This window comes from Macaca thibetana, chromosome 1 (assembly GCF_024542745.1).
Source record: "Macaca thibetana thibetana isolate TM-01 chromosome 1, ASM2454274v1, whole genome shotgun sequence".
Taxonomy (NCBI): Eukaryota; Metazoa; Chordata; class Mammalia; order Primates; family Cercopithecidae; genus Macaca; species Macaca thibetana.
In genome coordinates, this window is record NC_065578.1 from 179,303,801 (window position 1) to 179,329,317 (window position 25,517).

General features: G+C 41.7%; 2 protein-coding genes across 3 annotated transcripts in view; both read left to right on the forward strand.

Annotated features, from left to right (window-relative positions):
* The window catches only part of COLGALT2 (collagen beta(1-O)galactosyltransferase 2), a 104,072-nt gene extending 79,457 nt beyond the window's left edge, over nucleotides 1–24,615 (forward strand). Inside the window, exons 7-13 of one of the 2 annotated variants that reach the window (XR_007720629.1) lie at nucleotides 4,539–4,615; nucleotides 8,252–8,358; nucleotides 14,040–14,172; nucleotides 16,072–16,199; nucleotides 19,601–19,807; nucleotides 21,343–21,988; nucleotides 23,482–24,615. Coding sequence is in view for 1 of the 2 variants with exons in the window: in XM_050765899.1 (XP_050621856.1) it covers nucleotides 4,539–4,615; nucleotides 8,252–8,358; nucleotides 14,040–14,172; nucleotides 16,072–16,199; nucleotides 19,601–19,807; nucleotides 21,343–21,619 (929 nt within the window). In the remaining variant the exon portion in view is untranslated. Of the gene's footprint in view, nucleotides 1–4,538; nucleotides 4,616–8,251; nucleotides 8,359–14,039; nucleotides 14,173–16,071; nucleotides 16,200–19,600; nucleotides 19,808–21,342 lie in introns of both variants that reach the window. The other variant, XM_050765899.1, reaches the window with a different exon arrangement.
* ARPC5 (actin related protein 2/3 complex subunit 5) overlaps nucleotides 1–25,517 on the forward strand; it is a 1,051,210-nt gene that overhangs the window by 718,508 nt on the left and 307,185 nt on the right. The gene's annotated exons all lie outside the window — the stretch shown is intronic.

Genomic DNA, 25,517 nt, shown 5'->3' on the forward strand with positions numbered 1-25,517 from the left:
TTACTGAGATGGGAAAGACTTTATAGAAGAAGACTCAGGGGTGGGGAGGTAGTTTTGGTCACGTAAGCTTAAGATATTTATTAGGCATCTAAATAGAAAAGCCAGAAGATAGTTGGATATATGAGTCTGGAGTTCAGGGAAGAAACTCCAGCTAGAGACAGACATTTGAGAATCATCAGCATCGGAAGGATATTTGAAGCCATGGAACTGTGTGAACTCATGCAGTAAAAGAACACAGGACGAGAAGAGGACAGATCCCTGGGGAAGACAAACAGCCAGAGAGCTGGGAGGAAAAATTGAGAAGTGTTTCAAGACAGAGCCAAGATGCTGCTGAGAAGCCAAGGAAAATGAGGATAAAGAATTGGTCATTGGTTCTGTCAAGACAGAGGTCTGTGATGACCTTGATAAGGGTCACTTCAGTGCAATGATGAGGACACAAATCCATTCAAGTGGACTGAAGAGAAGCCAATGGGGAGATGAGAAAGCTGAATCTTGATGGGATGGGGAATGGAGAAATCAGATGGAGGCTGTTGGAGGTGGGAGGTCAAGGGAAATATTTTTCTGGTTGGGTTGGGTTTGTCTGTTTGCACTGTTTTTTTTTAAAAAATAGAAATATAACAGTATGTTTGTATGCTAATCACAAGGATCCAATATATAAGGAGATCTTGATGATGTAGAAGAGAAGGTAATTGTAAGGTGAAAACAAGAGGGTTTTTATCCTTGGTTGCAGCCCAGGACAATATTGGAGAGGCTATACTAGATAGACATTTCATCTACTGTGGCAGATAGGATGGCAGAATGTATCGATACACATGCAGTTTGGTTTGTGGACTTGAGGTGGTTTGAAAAGGTAGATCTAATTTGATTTTGAATATTTTCTTTCTGAAGTATATAGGCCAGTCATGAGCTAGACAGAGATTTTGGAGATTTCAGGAGAGAGAAGGCATAAGATACAATCTCTCAAAGAGTGGGAAAATAAATTTACTATGAAAGGACATTTACATCATTTGGTAGTGTCAAGTGCCAATTTGACATCTGTGATTGTAGCTCTGAAGTGACTCAGTCAGCACAATAGTGTGTGTTTCTAACAGTAGCCCTCTTGGTGCTGAGTAAGTGGGCAACGAGTTTAACCAGGATTAGGGTTTTTCAGGCATCAGTGGATGAGAATTGAAAATCTTGTGAAGGGGATGGTCAGGAAGTTTCTGAATTGCAGACTGGAGTTTTAGAAATCAGAGTCGAAGAATTTGAGTGAGGTGAGGGAAGGGTTATGACGACAATGACTGACACTTATTAAAAGCACTGTACCCATCTCTTTTCATGTGATAACTCATTTAGTACATTAGAAGTTGCACAGAGAATTTGGGGATGTGCTGCCTTTGGGAGATGAATGACAGGAGGCCAGATCTTGTAAAGATGTTAGATTTAAATGGTTTATAAAGCATGAGGAGATTACTCTTGCAAATTACAGCATAAGGTGATAGGAAGGCTCAGGTACCTGCTCTCAGTATTGACATTTTGAGACAACAGTACCTCATGCAAAAATTACTAAGATAATTGGATTTGAAGTCAGGTCTAAAACTGAGTTCCAGCTCTGCCAGTAACTCAGTATTTGACCTTGGACAAGTCTACATCTGGCTTGGTCTCAGTTTCTTTATTTGTTAAAAAAAAAAAAAAACACAAAAAATTGAAGATAAAATTACATGGTGACTATGAAAACACCTAGCAACCTGTTAAACCCTTAAATGTAGTGTTGAGTGTGACTGTTATGGTTGAGAGCAGAGCTGTGCAGCGGAAGATTATTTTGACAACAGTGAGCATGATTAATTAGAATAGGAAAGACTGAGAGCATGTTAGTGTTTGAAAAAAATCAAAAACAGCCCAGACACAGTGGGTAAGCACCCAAGCTAGGCTACAACAATGGAAGAAGTTTAGGAGAAATTATAGAGAAGAAGCGGTAGAATTTGATCCAAAGTACAATCTATCAGGTACTTTTCCAGACATGACTGGGCTTAAATGAGCTACTGTAGACCAAGCCCAGTTGCCTTGTTGGCTAATACCAGTGGCCACCAAGGACTAGCTCTGGGGATGATGTGGAATGGGAATTAAGAGCTCCAGTGCAGGAGTCAGACCTAGGTTCAAATACCAGCTCTATCAGCTCTGTGATCTTGGGCACGTTATTTAACGTTTGTTACCTTGTCTATAAAAATTGAGACACTTGTACATATCCCATGGTACATGTGAACATTAAATATTTGTGATTAGATATGTCAAGTATATATGTGACATATATATCACTCACAGAACCCAGAGTTCTCTGAGTGATAAGATCCCTGTAACAATGGCTGTAATTATTCACACTAGATCTTGAAACTTTCCCGAAAGCAATGAAGCCCGTTGTCCCAAGTGGCAGTACAGGGAAGGATTATTTCCAGGAAGGGATTTAATGGGAGATCAGATGAATTATGAATGATGGAGTCAGAAATGACTACAAACAGAAGCCAGGATATACCTAACCTTCAAGTCTGTTGTCAGCAAAGATACATCCTTCTCCCCACAGACTAAGTTTCTTAGGTGACTCACTGTATCACTTCCTGTTTTCCTCTATGGCTTACTGCTGCCTTCAGTGGCAAAACCCAAGCACACTTCTCTGATATTTTTGCTCAGTGATGACTTTCGGGAGCCAACCACTTGTGGCTTTTTTTGCAACACTTGTCCTGTGAATGCAATGACTGCCTGTGTTTGATGGAAACAAAGTTGCTAAAAGTAGTCTCTTTGGCTGAAATGTTAAAGCCACACAGGCCATGTGAGTCCAAAGGATACCAGCAGCCTAGAATGGGTAACTCAAAATGTAACATCCTCCCAAGTCTCAGGCCCCAGGAGAGAGAGAGAGACAGCTCCTCAGACAATGTCATGAACAGGAGGAAGCTGGTACATTAAGCTTCTTTCTCTTAAAAACCTAACCCTGTACATGGTGGACCCTCCCTGTTGATTTTAAAAGAAACTTATAAGGAGTGGAATGGAGCAGAAAGGACCAGAATATTCTGGGCTGCTGTTAGGAAGACAAACACTTGCGCTGCATATGCACAGAAACATGATTGTGTCAAGTTTGAAGTAATAAGACCAGCTCTTGTGTTTGGCCTAAGAACTCTGTCTCACTATGTTCTGGAATTTCACATCATTCGCCAATAAGTAAAATTGGATGTCAGGATTTCTCTATAATATTTCAGTGAAGTTAAACAGATCATACCCTTCGGACAGTATCTCAGGATGGGCAAAGTTATGCTGGAATATAAAAATCTGATTGGCATCATACAACAATGGCTTATTTCTTGCTATCCAAGTCTGCAGAGCTGGTGTCTTTCCTGGGAGCTGCCCTCCATGTGTTGATGCTCCACGTTCCAGGCTGCTTCCAATTCGCAGCTGCTCCATATCCACACATGCCGCTACGAGCACTGTGGTGGGACCAGGGGCAGGGGAGCTCTTGGAGAGTGGAGCAGCAGCATTATACTGTAAACTTTCCCCAGAAAGTCATATAGCCCTGAGTAACTTCAAGGGCAAGAGAGTGTATTCCTCTCCTGTGCCTGGAATAGAGGGGAACAGATACGTTACAGTAGTCATGGCTATCACCCATAGTTCTTTCAACAACCCAGTTATCAGCTCTCATTTTAAATTTTCTTCGTATTATCCCTTCAAGGAAAATCAAATGAGGACTTTGAATTTGTATAATACCAAACATTCTTCAAGGCCTTTTCAGGTTTCTTAACCAATATTACTTCCAAACTTTAAAATACCCAGTTTGCAAAGGAAGCTTTTTTAGAGTATCAAATAAGTAAAACTGTCATTATTGGAGAAGTAGTGTCGCTCCCAGCTGAAATCTTCCCATTAGATGAGGGCCAGCTCTCCGTGGTTAGATCCTGTTAAAGCAAAGGACCTTTTGCGCACCCACAGCTAAACCTGCCCAGGTGGGATAAAAATAGTCCCACACTTTGACAATTTTAAATGTAGAGAAAAAAGTATTTTTCAGTAAAAATTCAAGCCTATTTCTGAGCTTTTTCAATAGCTAAGAGTTGTTGGGCATTTACCATGTTAAAGTGATGAGTGTTTTGCAGCAGGTCTCATTTAAATTTTATAACACAGATACACTTCTATTATCCCAATTTCATACCAAAGAAATGAGCTTAAGGAGGTCCCCTACCTCTCCTACTCCTTCACAAACCAAGATTTGGACCCAGATCATCCAACTCTGGAGCCCTTCCTCTTCACCATTATCCTAAACTGCCTCCCAAATATTCTTGAAATAAGTCTTAAGGGAAGTGGAGCAAATGTTGCAATTTCCATATAAACAAATGCTCTTGAAACCAGTGCCCTGACCAGCAGGGTTCCTGTGTGGCTACTCAGTCCTGGAGAACTGCTACCATTGTCCCCTGCCCTGTATTTCCAACTTGTATTCCAGCCCTAGAGATCAGGCATGCGGATGGAATTCTGATTTCTGACCCTTTCATTAACAAAGCACTCTGCATGTTTCTTGTGTCTTCCAGTTGACCGTCCTCCAATGGAACCCTCCAAGTATGTCTCACTTGTCCCTAAATATCCAGACAAGATGGGATTTGATGAGGTAGGAAAGGTGTCTATGTGTGTGCACGTGCATGCGTGTGCAGGCTTATGTGTTCATTTTGGAACACAAGCCTGAGCTTGCATCTGAGAGCCAGCAAGATTGGCTTGGCTGCTGAAATGGCTCTGAGGTCTTGGGAAAACTACTTGGTTTTTGTTGTTCCTTAGTTTCCTTATCTTAAAAAAGGGAGGATCATGATAAAAGGTAGTTAATCATTTACTTGAAGGAAGTTACCATTTAGTAATGAAAGTGAATTTGATATTTTCTAGGAGCAAATATTGTGATATTTTTAATCAACCTTTTTATCAAAGTTCAAGAGTAAGTTAGAGAGGATACATGTTTTAGATATGGAGGACTTTAGCTTTATTCTGCCACATCTGAGCAAGTGGAAACTATTCTGGGACTTTCTGTGCTTTCTTTTCTTTCTACTATTCTTCCATGGAAAAAGGTTGGAGAGCAGGTTGAGAGGACAAAGAAAGAAAAAAAAAACATATTTGTTCTAAAATTCTGCCTTTCAGCAGGCAAGAACTTCCTAATAATATTCTAAGGGTAGTATTTGTTATTAAGTTTTAGTTGTATAAAGAATGAAGCAGAAATATTAAGAGGTACCCCTCATGGTGATATGCATAACAGATACTTGGCAGGGATTGTGACTCCACGTCACCGTCTCTCTCATGGGTCTCTCCGGTAGCTGCTGAACAGTATTCAGAAGGAGCTTTGTGGTCTAGAAGCTAGGGCAGTGCATCAGGAGTCCACAAACTGAGAACTCTTCCATGGACTCTGGATATGTAACAGATCAGGCTTTGAGCTTGGTGCTCATTGCCACTGCTTAATCGAAGGAAAATGCCTTGTTTATCACATGGTAACATATACATACAAGTCCCCAGTGTACAGTCTTCTCAAAGGGATTTGACGCTAGAACTGGGAGTTGAGATTTCTTCCATAAAACTGATTTGGAGCTATACTTCAGGAATGGGGAAAGGGTATTTCATGAATATTAAATGGGGAAGAGTTAACAGCTACTATGCTGTTTCCACAGAGGGCAGAATGAGAAGAGACGAGCCACATGTAGTAGAGAGGAATAAGACTCATTTGCAAATAGTTTTCAAAAATGATCAGAGCTACAGAGAAGGTTGTCCCACACCCACAGTGGACCAGCTTCCACATATTACTGTAGTTTTCCTTCCCCATACCTCTCTCTTGGTTCCCTAGGTGAAAGGACCCATGTCCTTACATAGATTCATTTTTCCTCCTAAAAACATTCCTATGAGGACAAAACCAAAGCAAATAAAATAAGACAAAACCAGGATCTTCAAGTTCTGGTCTTCTTTGGGCAGGACACGGTGTAAAGACTGGGTCACTCCTAGAGCCCTTCAGGAGAAGGCCAAGTCCGTGAAGTGGCACAGGCTTGGAGACTCTACTTCCCTGAGTCTGGGGTTAGTCACCTCTATGTATGGAACAGAGATAGCATGGTAGAAAAAGGGCTTTTCAGGGACTTTTCAATCCTCCTCGGACTCTGTGACCTCATTGGTGGTGTCTGGGCTGCATTTGGCTGTGAGACTCTTTTCTCTGTTTACTGTTCACTAAGTATGAGCGAGCCGTCTGTGTTTTTACTTTGTGGCTACAGTTTTATTGCACTTGTCCTGGCAGGGACTGGAACTGGATTGTTATTTACTAAAAGTCTTCCCAGACTGGAGGTCTCTGGTTTGGGGGACCTTTTTGGATTTATTTCTGTTGATTTTTTGTTCTGTTTTGTTTTTGTTCTCCTAGAGTGACCTCGGGTGGCTTCATGTTTATACCTGAGAAAATGCCCTTTCCTTTCTATATCTGGAAAATTAGGGAATGAGGCATGACCCATCACAGTATGATTCTGACTAAAAGAACACAACCCATTAAGTTACAAAGTCCCAAGTAATAAGACAAATACAGTCACCACAGAAAATTATGTTTTTTACAAAATAATTACCCAGTTAGGTAAACAAGGAAGGTAGTAAAATTAGGATGCACTTAATCTACTTGGCCCCAGATTAGGTGGACAGTTTCTTCAAAGGGAACGTCTTGCTCCTACATCAGTTTCTATGCCCAGGGATCTATAAACGGATAGAAATGAGAATATTTTGCAAGGAAGGGTTGAAATTTTAGTTAGTGTAGCTTTTAATTCCAGTGTAACATATATTTGTGACTGCATTCAGAATGACCATGTGAACCAAACCTTGACACAGTACAATCTGAACTCCAGACTGGTTCTAAGGCACTGTTTCTCCTTTATTCTGGCTATAGCAGAAAGCCACTTTATTATAAATCACCTATCTTAGACATTTTAATCTGTACTGAATTTGAAAGATGAGTTTGTTCACCCCCCTATTTTTATAGAACTGGACCCAGAAACATTAATGTCTTCTTCAAAGTCATCCAAATGGTTAGTCAGGATGAAGTCACCACCTGACTTGTTTCTATAGGTTTCTGCTTTACCATGCTACGTGTCATCATCATTTCTCACTGACCGTTAAAGTCACTAGTTTAACATTTAAAATGAGTTTCTTACTGCTTATAGCAAAAGGACCTTATTAAAACATTGATTTCCCTGTAATGGCATTCACAAAGTTTTAGATACTTCTATGGTTCATTAAATCTGGGAATAGTGAGGACATCCTCATTATCTGTAACTCTTGTTGTCCTTGTTGAAAATGAGTTGACTGTGGATGTGTGCACTTATTTCTGGTTCTCTATTCGGTTCCATTGGTCTATGTGTTGTCTGTTCTTATGCCAGTACCATGCTGTTTTGGTTACTATAACTTTGTAGCATATTTTGAAGGCAGGTAGTGTGCTCCCTTGAGCCTTGTTCTTTTTGCTCATGACAGTTTTGGCTATTCAGGGTCTTTTGTGGTTCCATGAAAATTGTAAGACTTTTTTTTTCTGTTTCTATGAAAAATGTCATTTATATTTTGGTAGGGATTGCATTGAATCTGTTTATCACTTTTGATAGTATGGACATTTTAGCAATGTTAATTATTCCAATCCATGAACATGGGATATCTTTCTATTTTTAGTGTCCTTCCATTTCTTTCATCAGTGTTTTATAGTTTTCATTATAAAGATCTTTACCTTCTTTGGTTAAATTTATTCCTAAGTATTATTAAATTTTTTGCAGCTATTGTAAATGGGATTGCTTTTTCTATTTCTTTTTCAGATTGTTTGTTGTTAGCATATATAAATGCTAATGATTTTTCTGTGTTGACTTTGTATCTTGCAACTTTACTGAAGTTGTTTATCAATCCTAATGGTTTTTTGGTGGAGTCTTTAGGTTTTTCTAAACATAGGATCATGTTGTCCTTTGACTTCTTAAAGAGTTTTTTTAAAGTTTCCTATTTCAAGAGAAGGGAGAACATATTTATCAATGAACATCAGAGAAACAAAGAGAGTTAAGTCACTACAAAGAGTTGAGTTTTGAAAATAATTCAATTTGAATTAATATCATTTACCTTAAACACTGATATGAGATAGAAATGAATTTTCACCACAGTTCTTCCTATCCTTTCCACTCCTTCTTCTATCTAAAACATTTACTAAACTTTTCAAATAGCCTAAAAGAAGACTTGAGTAATTTATGTGTCTTTTCCCTTTTTCTTCTTGTATTAGATTTTCATGATAAACCTCAAACGCAGAAAGGACAGGCGGGACCGGATGCTGCGCACACTGTATGAGCAGGAGATTGAGGTCAAGATTGTCGAGGCTGTGGATGGAAAGTGAGTTGGGTTTCTTCTCCCATTGCAGATGTGATTGGAGTGGGGATGTGCCTTCTCTGACAGAGAGTTAGTCCCGGGTGGGGCTATAATTCTCTTCGGTCATTAGAGGATAGTCACGTTTTTAAAACGGCCACCTACAGTAGCATTTAAGTTAATTTCATCCTGTAGAGCAGGCCTGAAATTCCCTCACCAGCCAGTGGTCTTTGGTCTTCATTACACTGAAGGCTCACATTGGATGTGATTGTCCCGTCTCTGGGGGTTCTTGCAACAGTTGTGGTGGTTTTCAGCTTTCTGTAGTGTAACAGAAGGAATGTGTTCAGAATTGTGTTCAGAGCTGAATTAGAGCATAAAGTGCTAAAACTTGGGCAACTGGAAGAAAATGGATGGAAAAATGCATAAAGGTCTACATTTCCTGTTGCATGAGATGCCTGCTACAATCTGCCTGGACCGATCATAGTGGCCACTTTTCCTGGAAATATGGCAGGAAAGGAACACAGGGAACCTAGTTAGATCCCTTCTTTGTGTTTTATCTTGTTTGGCTTTGCCCTTTTATTTGACACCCGAAACTATTTCTAAGCATAGATTTTTATAAAATGTGCCTTTCCGTGTTATATGTTGGTTTAGAATATCAGTAGCTTTGTTTTCTATTTGCATAACCCCAGCTGAGGAGTATGGCTAGCAGCTGTTGAAGTTCTTATGACTCCCTTAGAGAATCTCATCAGTGTTTCTCAAAGTGTGACCTGGACACTCACATCAGAGTCCCCAGGGATGGTTAAGGGGGCAGCTCCCCAGTCCCATCTCAGACCTGCTGAATTATGCTCTCTGAGGCTAGATCCAGGATCTGCATTTAAGAAGCCTCAAGGTGATTCTTGGGTAGGATTGCCACATAAAATACTGGATAGCCAGTTAAATTTGTCCCAGACATCACATGGGGCTTGGTTATACTAAAAAATTATTCATTATTTATCTAAGACTTAAATTTGACTGAATGTCTTGTGTTTTTCACTTCCTAAATCCGTCAGCCCTATTTTTGGGTGCAGTAGAGTTTAGGAACCACTGCTTCAAATACCTCCAAGAGCCCCAATCCCATTCATAGACCACGTGGACCAGGGAAACTGGTTGAGTAGTGAGAGTTCTTTATATAACCTGGATGCAAGTCCTTTATCAGATATGTAATTGTCAAATATTTTCTTTAACTTTATGCATTATAGATTGTCACACTTTCATGATGATGTACATTGAAGCAAAAGAGTTTTTCATTTTGATGAAATCCAGTTTATTTTTTGTTCTTGTTGCTAGTAATTTTGGTGTTATACCTAAGAATCCATTGTCAATTTCAAAGCTATGAAGATTTACTTCATGAAGTTTTCTTCTGAGAGTTCTACGGTTTTATCTATTACATTTAGGTCTTTGATCTGTGTTGAGTAAATTTCTGTATCTGGCATGAGGCAGGGATCCACATTCATTCTTTTGCACATGGTTATCCATTTGTCCCTTCACCATTTGTTAAAAAGACTTCCTTTCCCTCGTAGAATTATCTTGGCACCATTGTAAAAAATCAGTTGCCCGTAAATGTAAGGGTTTATTTCTGAACTCTCAATTTTATTTGATTGATCTATATGTCTATCCTTATGCCAGTACTCTACTGTCTTGATGACTGTAGCTTTATATGTAAGAAGTACGAGTCTTTCAATTTTGTTATTCTTTTTCAAGTTTGTCTTAGCTATTCTGGGTCCCTTACATTTCCATGTGAATTTTAGAATTAGCTTGTCAAGTTCCACAAAAAGAGAAAACAGCAGCTGGGGTTTTGATAGGAATTGCATTGAGTCTGTACATCAACTGGGAGAATATTTCCATGTTAACAATATGAAGTCTTCTGATTCATGATCATGGAGTGTCTTTTTACTATTTAGATCTTCTTTAGTTCTTTGAATGATGTTTTGTCATTTTCAGTATACAAATCTTGCATTTATTTTGTTAAATATACTCCCAAGTATTTTACTCTTTTGGTGCTATGGTACATGGAACTGTTTCCTTAGTTCTGTTTTCAGATTGTTCATTACTAAATGAATAGGAATACAATTGATCTTTGTATATTGATCCTGTATCCTGCAACCTTACTGAACTCTTTTATCTGTTCTAATAGTATTTTTTCCTTTGTGTGTGTATATTCCTTAGGATCTTCTACATATAAGACCATGTAAAATGCAAGTAGAGATAGTGTTATATGTTCCTTTCAAACCTAGATACCATTTATTTCTTCTTCATGTCTAACTGTTTTTGCTAGATCATCAAGTACAAGGTTGAAAGAACTGGTGAGACGAGAGTTTCTTGATTTGTTCCTGATCTTAGAGGGAAGGCATTCAGTCTGTCACTGCTAAGTATGATGTTAACTGTGGATTTTTCACAGATGGCCTTTACTGGGTTGAGGAAGGTCCCTTTTAGTCCTATTTTGTTTAGTATTTTTATTATAGAAGGGTGTTGGATTTTGTCAAATGGTTTGTCTGTGTCTATTAAGATGAACATGTGACTTTTGCCTGTTAATATGGTATGTTACTTTGATTGGTTTTCACATGTTAAACTAAACTTGCAACCTTGGGATGATCCTGGGACCCATTTGGTCATGCTGTGTAATTGCTTTTGTAAATTGCTGGATTCTGTTGCTAGTATTTGCTTGAAGATTTCCACATCTATCTTAATAACTGAAATTGGTCTGCAGTTTTCTTATGATGTTTTTGGTTTTGTATCAAAATAATATTGGCTTCATAAAATCAGCTAGGATGTGTTCCCTCCTCCTCTTTTTTTTTTTTGGAAGTTTGTGAAGGATTCGTGTCAACAATTTTTAAACATTTGGCAGAAACCCCTAGTGAAGCCATCTGGTTCTAGGCTTTTCTTTGTGGAAATTTTTTTTTATTACTAATTAAACTTCTTTACTTGTTATAGGTATATTTATACTTTCTGTTTCTTCTTGAGTCAACTTTGGTAGTTTGTACCTTTCTATTAATTTGTCCATTTCATCTAGGTTATCTAATTTTTTGCCATACAATTGTTCATAGTATTATCATATAATCTTTTTTACTTTCATAAGGTCGGTAGGGGTAACCCCTCTTTCATTCTTGACTTTAATAGTATAAGTTTACTCTTTTTTTTTTTTTTTTTTTTTTTTTTTTTGAGACAGAGTCTTGCTCTGTCACCCAGGCTGGAGTGCAGTGGCACCATCTCAGCTTACTGCAACCTCCACCTCCTGGGTTCATGCCATTCTCCTGCCTCAGCCTCCTGAGTAGCTGGGACTACAGGCGCCTGCCACCACGCCTGGCTAATTTTTTATGTTTTTAGTAGAGACGGGGTTAGCCAGGATGGTCTCGATCTCCTGATCTCCTGACCTCAAGATCAACTTTTGTTGATCTTTTCAGAGGACTGACTTTTGGTTTTGTTGATTTTCTCTATTGTTTTTCTATTCTCTAGTTCATTTATTTCTACTGTAGCCTTCATTATTTTCTTCCTCCTGCTTGCTTTGGGTTTTTCTCTTTATCTAGTTTCTTAAGGTGGATGGGAGGATTATTTATTTGAGATATTCTATTTTACTGTAGACATTGGCAGTTGTAACTATATCTCCGAGTACTATGTTAGGTGTATCCCGTAAGTTTTGGTATGCTGTGTTTTCATTCATCTCAAAACATTTTCTAATTTCCCTTGTGATTTCTTCTTTGACCCATTGGTTTGGAGTGTATCATTTAATTTCACATTTCTGAATTTCCCAAGTTTCCTTTTGTTACTCATTTTTAATTTCATACCATTGAGGTTGGAGAACATACGTTGTGTGATTTCAATCCTTTTAAGTATACTGACACTTAATTTATGACCTGTATGGTCTTTATGGTCTAAAAAATGGTATTTCTTAGAGAATGTCCCATGCACACTTGAAAGTGTGTATTTGGCTATTGTTGGGTGTAGTGTTCTATAGATGTCTACTAGGTCTGATTGTTTTAAGATATTATTCAAGTTTTCTGTTTCCTTGTCTTCCTCCTGCCTAATTCTGTTATTGCAAGTGGGAGATTGATGTCTTCCCCTATTATTGTTAAGTCGTCTATTTCTCCTTTCTCTTCTTCCAGTTTCATGGTTCTGAGGTTCTGTTAGGTGCATATGTATTTATAATTGTTATGTCTTCCTGATGGATTGACCTTTTTTTTTTTTTTTTTTTTTTTTTTTGATATGGAGTCTGGAGTCTCGCCCTGTCACCCAGGCTGGAGTGCAATGGAGTGATCTTGGTTCATTGCAAAGTCCATCTCCCAGATTCACACCATTCTCCTGCCTCAGCCTCCCAAGTAGCTGGGACTACAGGTGCCTACCACCACACCTGGCTAATTTTTTGTATTTTTAGTAGAGACAGGGTTTCACCGTGTTAGCCAGGATGGTCTCGATCTCCTGACCTTGTGATCCGCCCTCCTCAGCCTCCAAAAGTGGTGGGATTACAGGCATGAGCCACCGTGCCCGGCCAGGATTGACCTTTCTGTCATTAAAAGATGTCCTTCCTTGGTTCTAGCATGAATTTTGTCTGAGATTTATTTTGTCCAATATTAGCATAGCTCTGCCAGCTCTCTTGTCATTGCTGATTACATGGTATATCTTTTTCTATTCTTTCACTTTCAGCCTATTTTTGTCTTTTAATCTAAAGGCTGCCTCTTGTAGACACCACATGGTTGTATTAATTTTTAAAACTCACTATGCCAAATTCTTCCTTCATTGCAGTGTTTTATTCATTTGCCATCACTACATTTTTTTCCAGATCCTTAAGTTCAGCCAGAGGTGAGAGACTAGGGACTTTTCAAGTTTTTCCTGGGCATGTGGACAGCCCTGAATATGCCTGGGGTCTTCTAGATTCTCATGGATATTTTGGAGCAAATCAAACTCCCTATGGACCTCTTATTCCTCGGTTTTTCCTCTTAAGTCTTTTGGTTGGCTTCTTGTTAGCATCAACTGATAATCCTGCTTAAACAAATGTAATGTTAAACAGTTGTTGCTCATGGGTTTTGACAAATGCCCTGTAGATAGTACTGTTCACGGAAAATGAACTCTGAGTCAGGTCAAATCAAGACAAGCTCTGAGAATGTAGCTTTTCAAGGAGCTACTAGACAGGTTGAATAAAGATTATTTTCTGGGGGCAGGTCTTTAGGGGAGTCTCAGTCCATTTTGTCCCTGCCAGTGGTGCTGGGTTGGTGGGGTTTGCAGCTGTCATAGTTGTGAGGCTACTGGTTTTCAAGGCTTTTGTAGGGCTGGGGGGAACAGGTTAAGATTAGGGCAGCTGTGAACTTCACAAAGCTCACTGTGTTAACAGAGATTCAGCTGCGCGTCTGGATCAAACACTCCTTGGATTATTGCAATACTTTAGCTAATTTCCATAGGAGTGTGCTTATTAAACATTGTCAAAAAACTGATGATGCTTAGAACTATGTTGGGCACTATGAGGGATACACAAAAATATGATACCCTCTTGTCTTCCCAGACCTCATAATACTAGTGTGACACATTAGCCCGGAGGAACTTGTAAGGAATAAAGGGAAGCCTCTGGGTCTTTGTCTGTGTGGGGGAGGGGTGTTTGCAGAACTAACTCTCTCTTTCTCTGGCCTTTGTGGTGGAGACCTTTGACTTGTTAATTTCCAGACGTGTTTTCTGTGATGCAGGGCACTCAACACAAGCCAGCTGAAGGCACTGAATATTGAAATGCTGCCTGGCTATCGAGATCCCTATTCCTCCAGGCCTCTAACGAGGGGTGAAATCGGCTGCTTTCTCAGCCACTACTCAGTCTGGAAAGAGGTAAATAATGCTTTATTCAGATTGCAGTTTTATGACGAGGAGAAAGGAAAGCAGGCTATCGCAGGTGAATTAGGACCAGATATAAAATGAGCCTGCAACTGTTCTGGAAGTGTGTGTGAGAGCTGCTCCTGCCTTGTGTCTCCCTCTGACCCAAGACCAGCAACAAATGGGCAAGGAGGAGTCGCTTTGGTGCCACTTGGGATGGGGACGGGGAGATACCCATATCCTATATGCTACACTCTTATTAATTCATTCTCATCATGAGCAGGAATGCCTTCTATTCTACCTATTATGATGTCACTTATTAAGTGATTTTATACAAGAAATCACACAGAAGTCATGTGAGGTGGGTTGGGAAGGACAGACCACTTTTACCGAAGAAGAAATTATTAAGTCGCTTGTCCAGGTAAGAAGTGGCAGAGCGAGCATCATCACTGGCCATCAGAGAAATGCAAATCAAAACCACAGTGAGATACCATCTCACACCAGTTAGAATGGCAATCATTAAAAAGTCAGGAAACAACAGGGGCTGGAGAGGATGTGGAGAAATAGGAACGCTTTTACACTGTTGGTGGGACTGTAAACTAGTTCAACCATTGTGGAAGACAGTGTGGCGATTCCTCAAAGATCTAGAACTAGAAATACCATTTGACCCAGCCATCCCATTACTGGGTATATACCCAAAGGATTATAAATCATGCTGCTATAAAGACACATGCACACGTATGGTTATTGCAGCACTGTTCACAATAGCAAAGACTTGGAACCAACCCAAATGTCCATCAATGACAGACTGGATTAAGAAAATGTGGCACATATACACCATGGAATATTATGCAGCCATAAAAAAGGATGAGTTTGTGTCCTTTGTAGGGACATAGATGCAGCTGGAAACCATCATTCTCAGCAAACTATTGCAAGAACAGAAAACCAAACACCGCATGTTCTCACTCATAGGTGGGAATTGAACAATGAGAACACTTGGACACATGAAGGGGAACATCACACACTAGGGCCTGTTGTGGGGTGGGAGGAGCGGGGAGGGATAGCATTAGGAGTTACACCTAATGTAAATGACGAGTTAATGGGTGCAGCACACCAACATGGCACATATATACATATGTAACAAACTTGCACGTTGTGCACATGTACCCTAGAACATAAAGTATAATTAAAAAAAAGAAAAAGAAAAGAAAAGAAAAAAGAGGTGGCAGAGCCAGAACTGGAACCCCTGTCTTACAGATCAAGACATATCTGGAGGGGGTATTGGTGTGTGGGGTTCCTGATAAACAGTTTCCACAACCAAACAGAAAGTCCCTGAAGAAAGGCCCCTTGAACACTTTCTCTTTTAATGATCCAGTCTATGCCTGCCTTTGTTTTCTTTAAACTTTAAGTGAAATGTGATTAAATAGGTATAAAAGTCTATAGATCAAAAGATACAGCTCAGGGAAATTTCGCAAACAGAACAACACACCATTTTAATCAGTACACAGATCCAGAAGCAGGTCACCAGCATCCCACAAGCATCCTCTGACCCCGTACTTCCTTCTAGTCACCAGTCCCCAAGGGTAGTAACCATCCTAATTTCTAAAGGCATTGAGTAGCTTTACCTTTGTTTGTACTTTCCTATATATGAATGGAGCCATGCAGTATGTGGACTCTCCCAACATGGCATTTAGGAGATTCACCCATAACATTGCATTTAATTGTGGATCATACATCCTCACTGCTGTGAATATGCCACAGTTTATTTATCTATTCTACTGTTGATGGCCGTTTGCTTAGATTCCAGTTATGAATCTATGCTACTAGACTCATGACTTTTTAATACTTATTTATCTAATAAAAATTGAGTATCAAGCTTTTCATAGGGTATCTTCCTACTGATGACTTTTGCAGGTAATTGATCGAGAGCTAGAGAAGACTCTTGTAATTGAAGACGATGTGCGTTTTGAGCATCAGTTTAAGAAGAAGCTGATGAAGCTGATGGATGACATTGACCAGGCTCAGCTGGACTGGGAACTAATGTGAGTGACAAGATGATCTTATGAGAGGGCTCTGAGAGGCACTCAATCCTTTCCAATGGACAGAGAGCCCCACCTCCACAGCCAGTAGAGATACAGCTTAAGCTTCTACTTACCTAGTTTTCTTTCCATAACTGTTCTCAGAAATAGAAGTGGGTAGAGGTTAGCCACTGGATTTTGCATCCTTCTACTCTTCAGGGTGGGAAACTGTGGAAGACTGTGTGAGACCTGGAGTCTGTCTGCAGATCAGGGGCCTTCAGACAGAACCAAGGTGTGGCACTGAGCACTTACTTAGGAGCACAGCAGAAATCTACCCTCAAGCAACGTGGCACATGGAGTGGGTGTGAAGCGGGAGGAGAGGCCATTTATTCAAGTACAAAAGTCCTGTGTCATATTTAAGCCTCAGCTCCCAGGACAGCAGGTTGCCTCTGCAAGTTCCGAGAAGGTGGGAGGTTAGAGGGTCAGCCAGGGAGCTCCTCTGTTGAAAAATGGGGTTGCACAAACATGGGGAACATGGACAACTAGATTTGGGGAAGGGTCTGAGGCTGACGCAGGAAAACCAGGCTCACCAAGTGAGTGCTGGCTCTGAGCTGACATTTAGTTAATGTTCTTTGTCTGCTGTCTCTGGGAATTGAGCGGCTTCTACTTTTTTCTTCCCTTTCCTTTCATTTTTCCTCTCCCTCTCTCCCTCCCTCATTTCCTTTCTTTTTTTTCTTCCTCCTCTGCCTTGTCCTTCTTTCTCTCTCTCACTTTCTTTTTAAAACAAATGACACTTTCAGTTTCTCTCCAATGAAGCAGAAAGTTCCCAAGCATTGTGTTTGCTCCCAGCTGTGTGTCAAAGGCAATTCATCAACTCTGAGCCTGCTTCTTTTTTGTTGTTGTTTTTTTGAGACGGAGTCTCGCTCTGTCACCCAGGCTGGAGTGCAGTGGCCGGATCTCAGCTCACTGCAAGCTCTGCCTCCCGGGTTTACACCATTCTCCTGCCTCAGCCTCCCGAGTAGCTGGGACTACAGGCACCCGCCACCTCGCCCAGCTAGTTTTTTTGTATTTTTAGTAGAGACGGGGGTTTCACCGTGTTAGCCAAGATGGTCTCGATCTCCTGACCTCGTGATCCGCCCGTCTCGGCCTCCCAAAGTACTGGGATTACAGGCTTGAGCCACCGCGCCCGGCCTGAGCCTGCTTCTTTGGAGCAGCTGCAGCAGAGGAGCTGTCCCTGCTCCTCCCACCCGCAGGGGGTATTAACCATGAGCCCAGGTGGAATACTTGTTCCCTCAGAAAATGGGCCACTCTGAGCTCAGAAGAAACCTAGCAATGGCTCAACTAATGCATTACTGTGTAATAAGAAGACACCTGCGCCCTGTCAGATTTCAATCATGTGGTCATGTGGTTAGATCTGGCATTCTGCACAGTCCCTTGAGATCACTGTTTCTTCCTATATCCTCTGGAAGTTGCTACACTTCAGCCTTTCTCAATGGATGGCTCTGCAGCCTATGGTTAAGGCCTCACAGGCCTGGAAGCTGCTTGATGCCTATGTGACTTGTATAAAGGCAACTTTCACTTAAGCCTCATAATCACAGAAGACAACCCAGGGAATATAAGGTTTAGAGCTGGCATACGTTCCTGTTCACATGTAGTTCAGTGGGTGCATTTCTCAGGACGAATTACCAACAGATCCAAGAAGGAAGAACAGTTGTCTTGATAAGGATACAGGAAAAGAAAAACGTTTTCTAAATTTCACATATTGTCAAAATATCCCCTTAAAATCTATTATATAGTCTTAAAGAACTATAACAGTTTTAAATTGTACCTGTCATTTTCTAAAACAAAAAAGAAACAAATGTTACTTCAACCTGAAACATGAAAGGTAATAAGCTGTTCGTGATTGCCACATTACATTTTTCCAGGAAAAGAGAGTAATAAAAGGGAAGAATAGAACAAGTCATTGGAATCATCGAGGGAGTGTTGTTCAATAGAAATATAATGCAAGGCACATATGTCATTTTCAGTTTTCTAGTAATCACATTAAAAAGGTAAAAATAAATTAGGTTAAATTAGTTTTAATATATTTTATTTAACCAAATATATCCAAACAGTATCATCATTTTGGTATGTAATTAATATTTTAAAACCATTAATGACATAGTTTATCTTCTCTTTTTTTGTACCAACTCTTCAAAATCTGGTATGTATTTTACACTTAGAACACATCTCAATCCAGAAGCTAAATTTTCAGCTGTTAAACTGTAGTCCTACCAAAACAATGAACTTGTTTCATGGAAAAAATAAATATATTTCACACAGCTTCAACATTTTAAATTAAATTAAGTAAAGTTAGAGCACTGACTCAGTACCTCTGTCACTCTAGCACCTCTCAAGTGCTCGATAAGAGTTTCCCTTTCAGTGGATGAGATACGAGAGAAGCTCAGACTCCATAATCTGAAGAGACGGTGGCTGGGGATATATGTTTGTTGTCCTCAGAAGAACTGAAGGTTGAACATAGACTTGTTCTACAAATCCTGGGATGCTTTCACTAGGGGAAATTCCTTGAATGTTGAAAGAGATTGTTTTAGGGCAAAATAGAGGAAGTATTGCTTTACCTGGCAGGCAAGAAGGAGGCAACTCCTCAGCTTGCTCCGGTCAAGCCCAAACCAATAGGCTCCAGACAAAAGTAATGAAGCACAGATCCATGGGTAGACTAGGGAAGATGGGAGTGGCCAAAGGTGCATCCCGCGTTGTAGAAGTTGTTCATGGAGGACAGAAAGTACCTGAGGGGTCTTTCTCTGAGCAGCATGTCTGGGAGGAAGCCTGGCCACAGCTGGGCGAGTGTGACGCAGGAGAATGTCTGTCAGGAGCTGTCATTCATACTGCCCAAAAGGAACCCCTTAGGGCCGCTCTTGGGTTCCCAGAACCTTCACTGCAGACTGATTCTTTCCCCCAGCTTATTTGGTCCTGTGTTTCCCACCAGCACTTGGAGCGCTGTGCAGAAAGCATCCAAGGCTGACACTCTGGGGACCTGAAGACAGCAGCCTCAGGATTCTCCCATCTGGCCTTTTATTGTGCCTTTCCAACCTCTGTAAACACAGCTGGAAGCCCCATCCCATCTTTGAGAAATTATCTGAAAGATCTTTTAATCTTACTACATCTTACTTTCTGGCTTGAAAACAGTCCACTAGGCAGGAATAGTGGGGGTGTTGATAAATGCAGCCAGCAAAATGGCCCCAGTGATGGCAGATGGCAGTCATGACTGGTGATTGGATCCACTTTAGGATGTGATACATCATTTAATGACAGACAAGAGTCAGTCCAGGATTTCAAAGGTATCTATGTAAGCCAAAGCTGTTCTCCATCCTTATCATGGCATAATAGTCAAGGTGGAATTTTTCTCCTCTGCTGTTTCCTTATAGTTATATTGGCAGGAAGAGGATGCAAGTAAAGGAACCAGAGAAAGCCGTGCCCAATGTGGCAAACCTGGTCGAAGCCGACTATTCCTACTGGACCCTGGGCTACGTCATCTCTCTGGAAGGAGCACAGAAGCTGGTTGGAGCCGATCCTTTTGGGAAGATGCTGCCAGTGGATGAGTTTCTGCCAATCATGTACAACAAGCATCCTGTGTGAGTCTCCCTGAACTGACTGCCTTCCCTTAAGTACAGCCTCTTCATGAATTATGCTCTCCATTTCTGGCAGTACTTGATATTTTCTAAAGTTGTACTGCTTTCCTAAATGATCTTTTCATAATTATGATTAAGAGAGCCTAACTCAGATGATTATCCCTTTGTACAGATGGGAAGGTGAGGCAGAGATGGTGAGTGTCCTGCCCAGGGATTCTTGTAATACCCAGTTTGTAGTTGCACTGAATGTAATGTGCTTGGTCCCCTCCTTGTCTTTGCTCTTCTTATTTCCATAACCTCATACACCTCAAGGTGAAGGTCATCTTCCTAAGCACCTCAAAATTTCCAGTTCCTTTGGTTCAGGTCATTGTGTGTACTTTTGGCTAGGCAGAGATACCCATTTTTGAAGAGGTCACAATCTGGTCAGGAACCCCGACTCGTGAACAAATCATCATGATATATTTTGATTCCTGCAATCACAGGGATGTATAAGAGGTTCAGAGAATGTGGACCTGATACCTGAGCATGATATCCATGGAAGAAGGGCAGTGTGATGCCCAGGAGCTTACCCTGACCTAGCGCTTATCAAAAAGTGTGGCAATTAATGGTTTACCTGTCAGTCTCCCCAGTAAACTCTAAATACCCTTTGGGGCAGGAACAGTCTTATGCCTCTGTGTCCTTAGAGCCTAGTCCAAATGCTACACATAATAGCAGCTCCTAAATCATGAATGAATGATTCCTAAATTCATTCATAGAGCAGCATAGGTTCTAACCTTGGCCCCTTCTCTCAGTTGCTGGGTGATCTCTTCACTAGATGGCCTTCATTTTAGTGTTGAGATTTCCTATGCTGCCACCAGTTCATTTTGTCTCTTGTCCTCAGTAAAAATGGAGCTGTTTGCCTTCGTGTATGTAACATGTCAGAGACTGACTTTATCTCTGTGTCCTGGCAGAAACATGGAGGTCAAACCATTATCCCCTCAACAAAAGGGAAATTACTACATTCAGATGTCATCTCATATACTCTGTGCTGGAGCCCTGGGAGGGAGGCCAAGTTATCCGTCTCCTTTACACCTGCTGGAGCCCGAGTGGTGAGCAGGGAGCTAGCGCACAAAGCCAAGCCTACATGCCTCTAAGCCTCCATGTGCCACATGCCCCATCGCTGCTGTCCAGATCTCGGGTGTCTCATTTATTAATCCAAGAGCAGGACATTTTTTGTAAAGTGATCATAAATATTTATCATTATGGTCTAACAGGGCTTGCTTTTTAATTTTTGGAGTCAGACCTGAAATTCATCTTTTAAACTAGTCTATCCAAATACATCAGAAATATCCTGACCTTTTTGCTTGGGAGCTTGTCTTTGGAAATCTTTTAAAGAAATCTTTGTGTTTGTAGGCTAAAGTGTTTCACAAATGACACAATTTAAATAATGAACTCATGACAATTTAAGAGGTAACCAGCAGGGCTCCTTCACTCTTTGTCTCTGTTCCCTAAGTCTTCTTTCCACCCCCTCATGTGTCCGGCCACCTTCTTGTTTTCAGAGCTGAGTACAAGGAGTATTATGAATCCAGGGACCTGAAAGCCTTCTCTGCAGAACCCTTGCTCATCTACCCTACGCACTACACAGGCCAGCCAGGGTACCTGAGTGACACCGAGACCTCCACCATCTGGGACAATGAGACAGTGGCCACCGACTGGGATAGGACACATGCCTGGAAGTCCCGGAAGCAAAGTCGTATCTACAGCAGTGCCAAGAACACAGAGGCCCTGCCACCGCCAACCTCCCTGGACACCGTGCCTTCGAGGGATGAGCTATGAAGCCTCCCTGGGAGTGTGACCCACATCGGTTCAACATCCTTTGGTTTTTCTAAAGGGCTATTCATCCGTTTGCTCCAGTTTTCTGTTTTGTTTTTAGTGGTCACAGTCATCTAACCAAAGTGATCTCATGTGATAAATCGAAATTAACATACTTTTGACAGTGGAGGGAAATAAGGAAATTCAACACAAATTTCCCAAGATGGCTAAAAGACAGGCTTTCTGGAAACTGTTAAGATAAACTGTAATCCAGACACCTAATTCTTCAGTCCACTACCCGTGTGACACTGATTCCCACATTGAGGTTGAACAACATGGCTCAGAGTCTTATTTAAGAGAAAGTGATCACCAAGCTGTCCCATCAGCAAATAGGTAGTCAAGGCAGCCAGGCCAACTAGACCCACACTTATTGGTCTAGCTGGTCCATTTTATGTGACAGATGGGACCTTGAAAACGCCAAACCAATTGGACAACCTTCATTGGTCTAGTTTCTCCGTTTTATATGACATTGAAAACTTGTGTATGCAACGTTTGGGGGACAGGAATCAATCACTTAAAATCATATTTATTTGGCTTTTTATTTAAAGGATTCTGTCACGAGCCTTATTGAAAAGTCGATTTTTAAAAAAAAAAAAAACTTAGTCCTTGTTATCTAATAGGGATGGGTATTCGGGTCTGGCTGAGACTTGGCCTGTGACCATCATGACAGCTGGAGCTCCCATATAGAGGTGACCAGTTTGCCATGTGGATATAATTTAGTAGACATTTGACAGTTTGTGTAGGTATTGGAGGGGAAAAACTCAACATTTGTCTTTTTTTATTATGGCCACTTGGGTCAGGATGCTCTATTTATAAAGATAAATGTAATATATGAAGGGTGAGGGCTGGCTGTGCGTCCTGCCCTGTCCCGGGTTTGCGCGCTGCTACAGAGCTTCACGCTCTCCGCACCACCCCTTAGCCTGAGAACCCACCGCAGGTGTGAGTTCTATGAGTCACTGCTAGGAGACAGAGCACATTTTCAGGCCAGCAACTATTCTTGCCAGGGTTTTTCTTTATATTTTGAATTATTTATTTTGCAAAATGTGGCGAAGACATTGTCTTTAGGATAAGGCAGAGAAACAGATGTTGCAGACTTCCATGGCACCCAGGGGAGAAGTGGGTGTGGACACATTGGTTCGGCAATCTGATTCTCCTGAATTTCCCAGCCAGGCTCTTTCAGGGAGGCCTGTGGATGGGGGATTTGAACTGTTTGGAAACAAATGATTCTCTATCTCAGGTGAGAAACCTGGTCAGAAACAAAGGGCTGGTCAACTGATTTAGGCCAGCAACCAGGGAAGCTCTTGGAATCAGAATCCCGGCAGACACCCTTTCTCAAAAGATATCCCCTGAGAGTCCTTTCTGCTTTCTTCACAGATTGATTTTATGTAAAATGCAGAGTTGGACTACACGATTTCTTCCCACTCCACAATCTGTCATCCTAGTATAGATCCTGGTGGTTTTCCTCAAGTTTATGTTCTCACGCCCTCAATCTATAAATTTTTGTCTCCAGAAAAACCCTCCCAGCCATCCCATACAAGCACCATTCCTCGTCAGTGTCCATGCACCATGCAGCCATATGGGGGGCCGTGCACACCCCAAATCCTGAGCTTCACACTTAAACTCATGGGGAAGGCCCTTCAGAGCAGAGCCCACAGGCGGGTGGTGTTACATACACAAGCTTAGTGTACGAGTGTAAGACAAACTTTAAACCAGACACGTAATTCTTCAGTTCACTGCCCATGTGATACTGATTCCCACATTAAGGTTGAACAGCATGGCTCAGAGTCTAGAGAAAGTGAACACCAAGCTGTCCCATCAGCAAATAGGTAGTCAAGGCAGCCAGGTAGCCTCACCTCCCCAGGCGAGGAGCGGGTCCCCACTTTAGGACAATAGGCAGCTTGCCTTCCACCAGACACCAGCCTCAGCCTTCCTTCCCGACTCACTGTGGGTACTGTTCTACGCTGACCAGCAAGCCAGGCCGCTGAGGAAAGGGATCTCGCCCAGCTCTAAATTGTGCCGCTTAGACTTAGCAGTCAGTGTGACTTCCTTTCCCACCCACCCCCAGAAAAACAGAAAGCGCATCTGGGGAGCGAGCGAAAATTCCTTAGGTGATTCCTAAGATTTCCTTGGGTATCTGGTTTTTGTTTTCATATTTGAGTGTGTGCATGTGTGCATGACTTTAATGATTTTTTTAACGGGGTGGGAGGTAGCTGGGGTGCTGGGGTTGAAGGAAGTTTGGGTTGATTTTTGTGGTGTTTTGTTTAATAAAGAAGTTTTTTTTTTTTCCTGTTCCCCTGTCAGCTGGTCTGACAGATTTAAGAACTCTCACTCTTAAAAGACATTGGACTTACATTCTAGCATTTTAGACTAGGACTGTTCTACTGTGAAGTTCTGGCTCCTTTAGCCCGGTTTGTTTCTCCCTGCTCAGGTCTAGAATCTCAAGCAGTATTCTTTTCTGGTGAACGTTGTGAGCTGAAGATGTGACTTTTTTTTTTAAAGTCATCTCTTTAGCAATCCAGAGGTTCCTCGACCTCGTTATTTGTCCTATCTCTCCCTTATAGTCCTAAACCAAGACAGTTGACCTTTGCAGTGTCATGTGAGGCCGTCAGTATAGAGGCCTTTGCATCTGGCCCTGGCACCCGCTGTCTGCCTCTGGAAGCTAAAGCCTGTCTGGATTCCTCTTGGGATCTAACGTGGGATCTTCTGGACAGACAACCGTGACGTCAGCAGTGCTGGTGCTGCTGTGTGTGGACTGAACACCTGCGCTTTGCAGGGGACGCACTGCATGGGCCCCACTTGTGGTTCACTCAGGCCTGCTGCAGGAGCTCTGGAGAACCAGAAACAGCGGACAGCCAGCACACTGTATCATCTGTCTTGCGTGCTGTTTCAGGGCGGGAAGTGATAAACTATTTGTCTTCTGGAGCTCTTTGTGAAAAATTAAAAAAAAAAACTTAACTCAACGATATGATTGTCCATTGCTTCCGCAGGCACTCTTCAATGGCCAGCGCTGCAGAGATTCCCAGGTCTGCCCTTGACCAAGGATGTGGGGGTCAGGGGGAACTGCTATGTGATCCCCATGGCAAATGAGGGGAGGGTGGTTGTGCCCTTCCTGCGCAGTGAGGGTTGTTTTAAACTGATGGGCATTGGTATGTTAGCTGAAAGGATTCCAAGGTACGGAAAGATGGAAGAGAGCCCCCAATGGGAGGGAGTGGAGGTGTCCATCTTGCATTTTGTGCTACAGGTCAGTCTATCCATTCATCAAAACATACTGAGATACTGTGATACTGGTCCGAAGCCAAAGAGCTTTTTCCTGGGGAAAAATAACAGCAGCAACAAAGAGAGAATCCTCGTTGATCTCAGTGACTGCTTGAATTTTTAAATCAAGCTTCCCCCTAATCTCAAAAACTAGGCTGTGAACACTGCCTTGCTGCAGGCTTTGTGCTGGGCACTGAGACGCTCAGAGGAGTAGGTAAAGTCCCTACTGCTGTGTGGGGCCCACATCCAGTGGAGGAGCAACATAAAGCAGGTGACTGCCAGACAGGACGGCTTTATTTCAGAGATTAACACAATGGGCGGAGGAGGACTATTAGAGCCGCTCTGCTGGGAAAGTGACATTTCGGTTGGGTTTTGGAGGATGAGTTGGAGTTCAGAAGAGGGAGGAGGGTTGGACACAGTGGGTGGAGATGCTGTCCAGGCATTGCCTGGCAGGACTCTGAAAGGGCCTCGGTGGGATTCATGGGAACTCGGTAGGGCGGAAGAGTTAGGCGTGCGTTGGGGTCGATAACAACAAACAAGACAGACACGATCACGCTGGCAGAGCAAGTTGGCTGCCTCCTTCTCAGGGCTGTCTCATCAGAAGTAA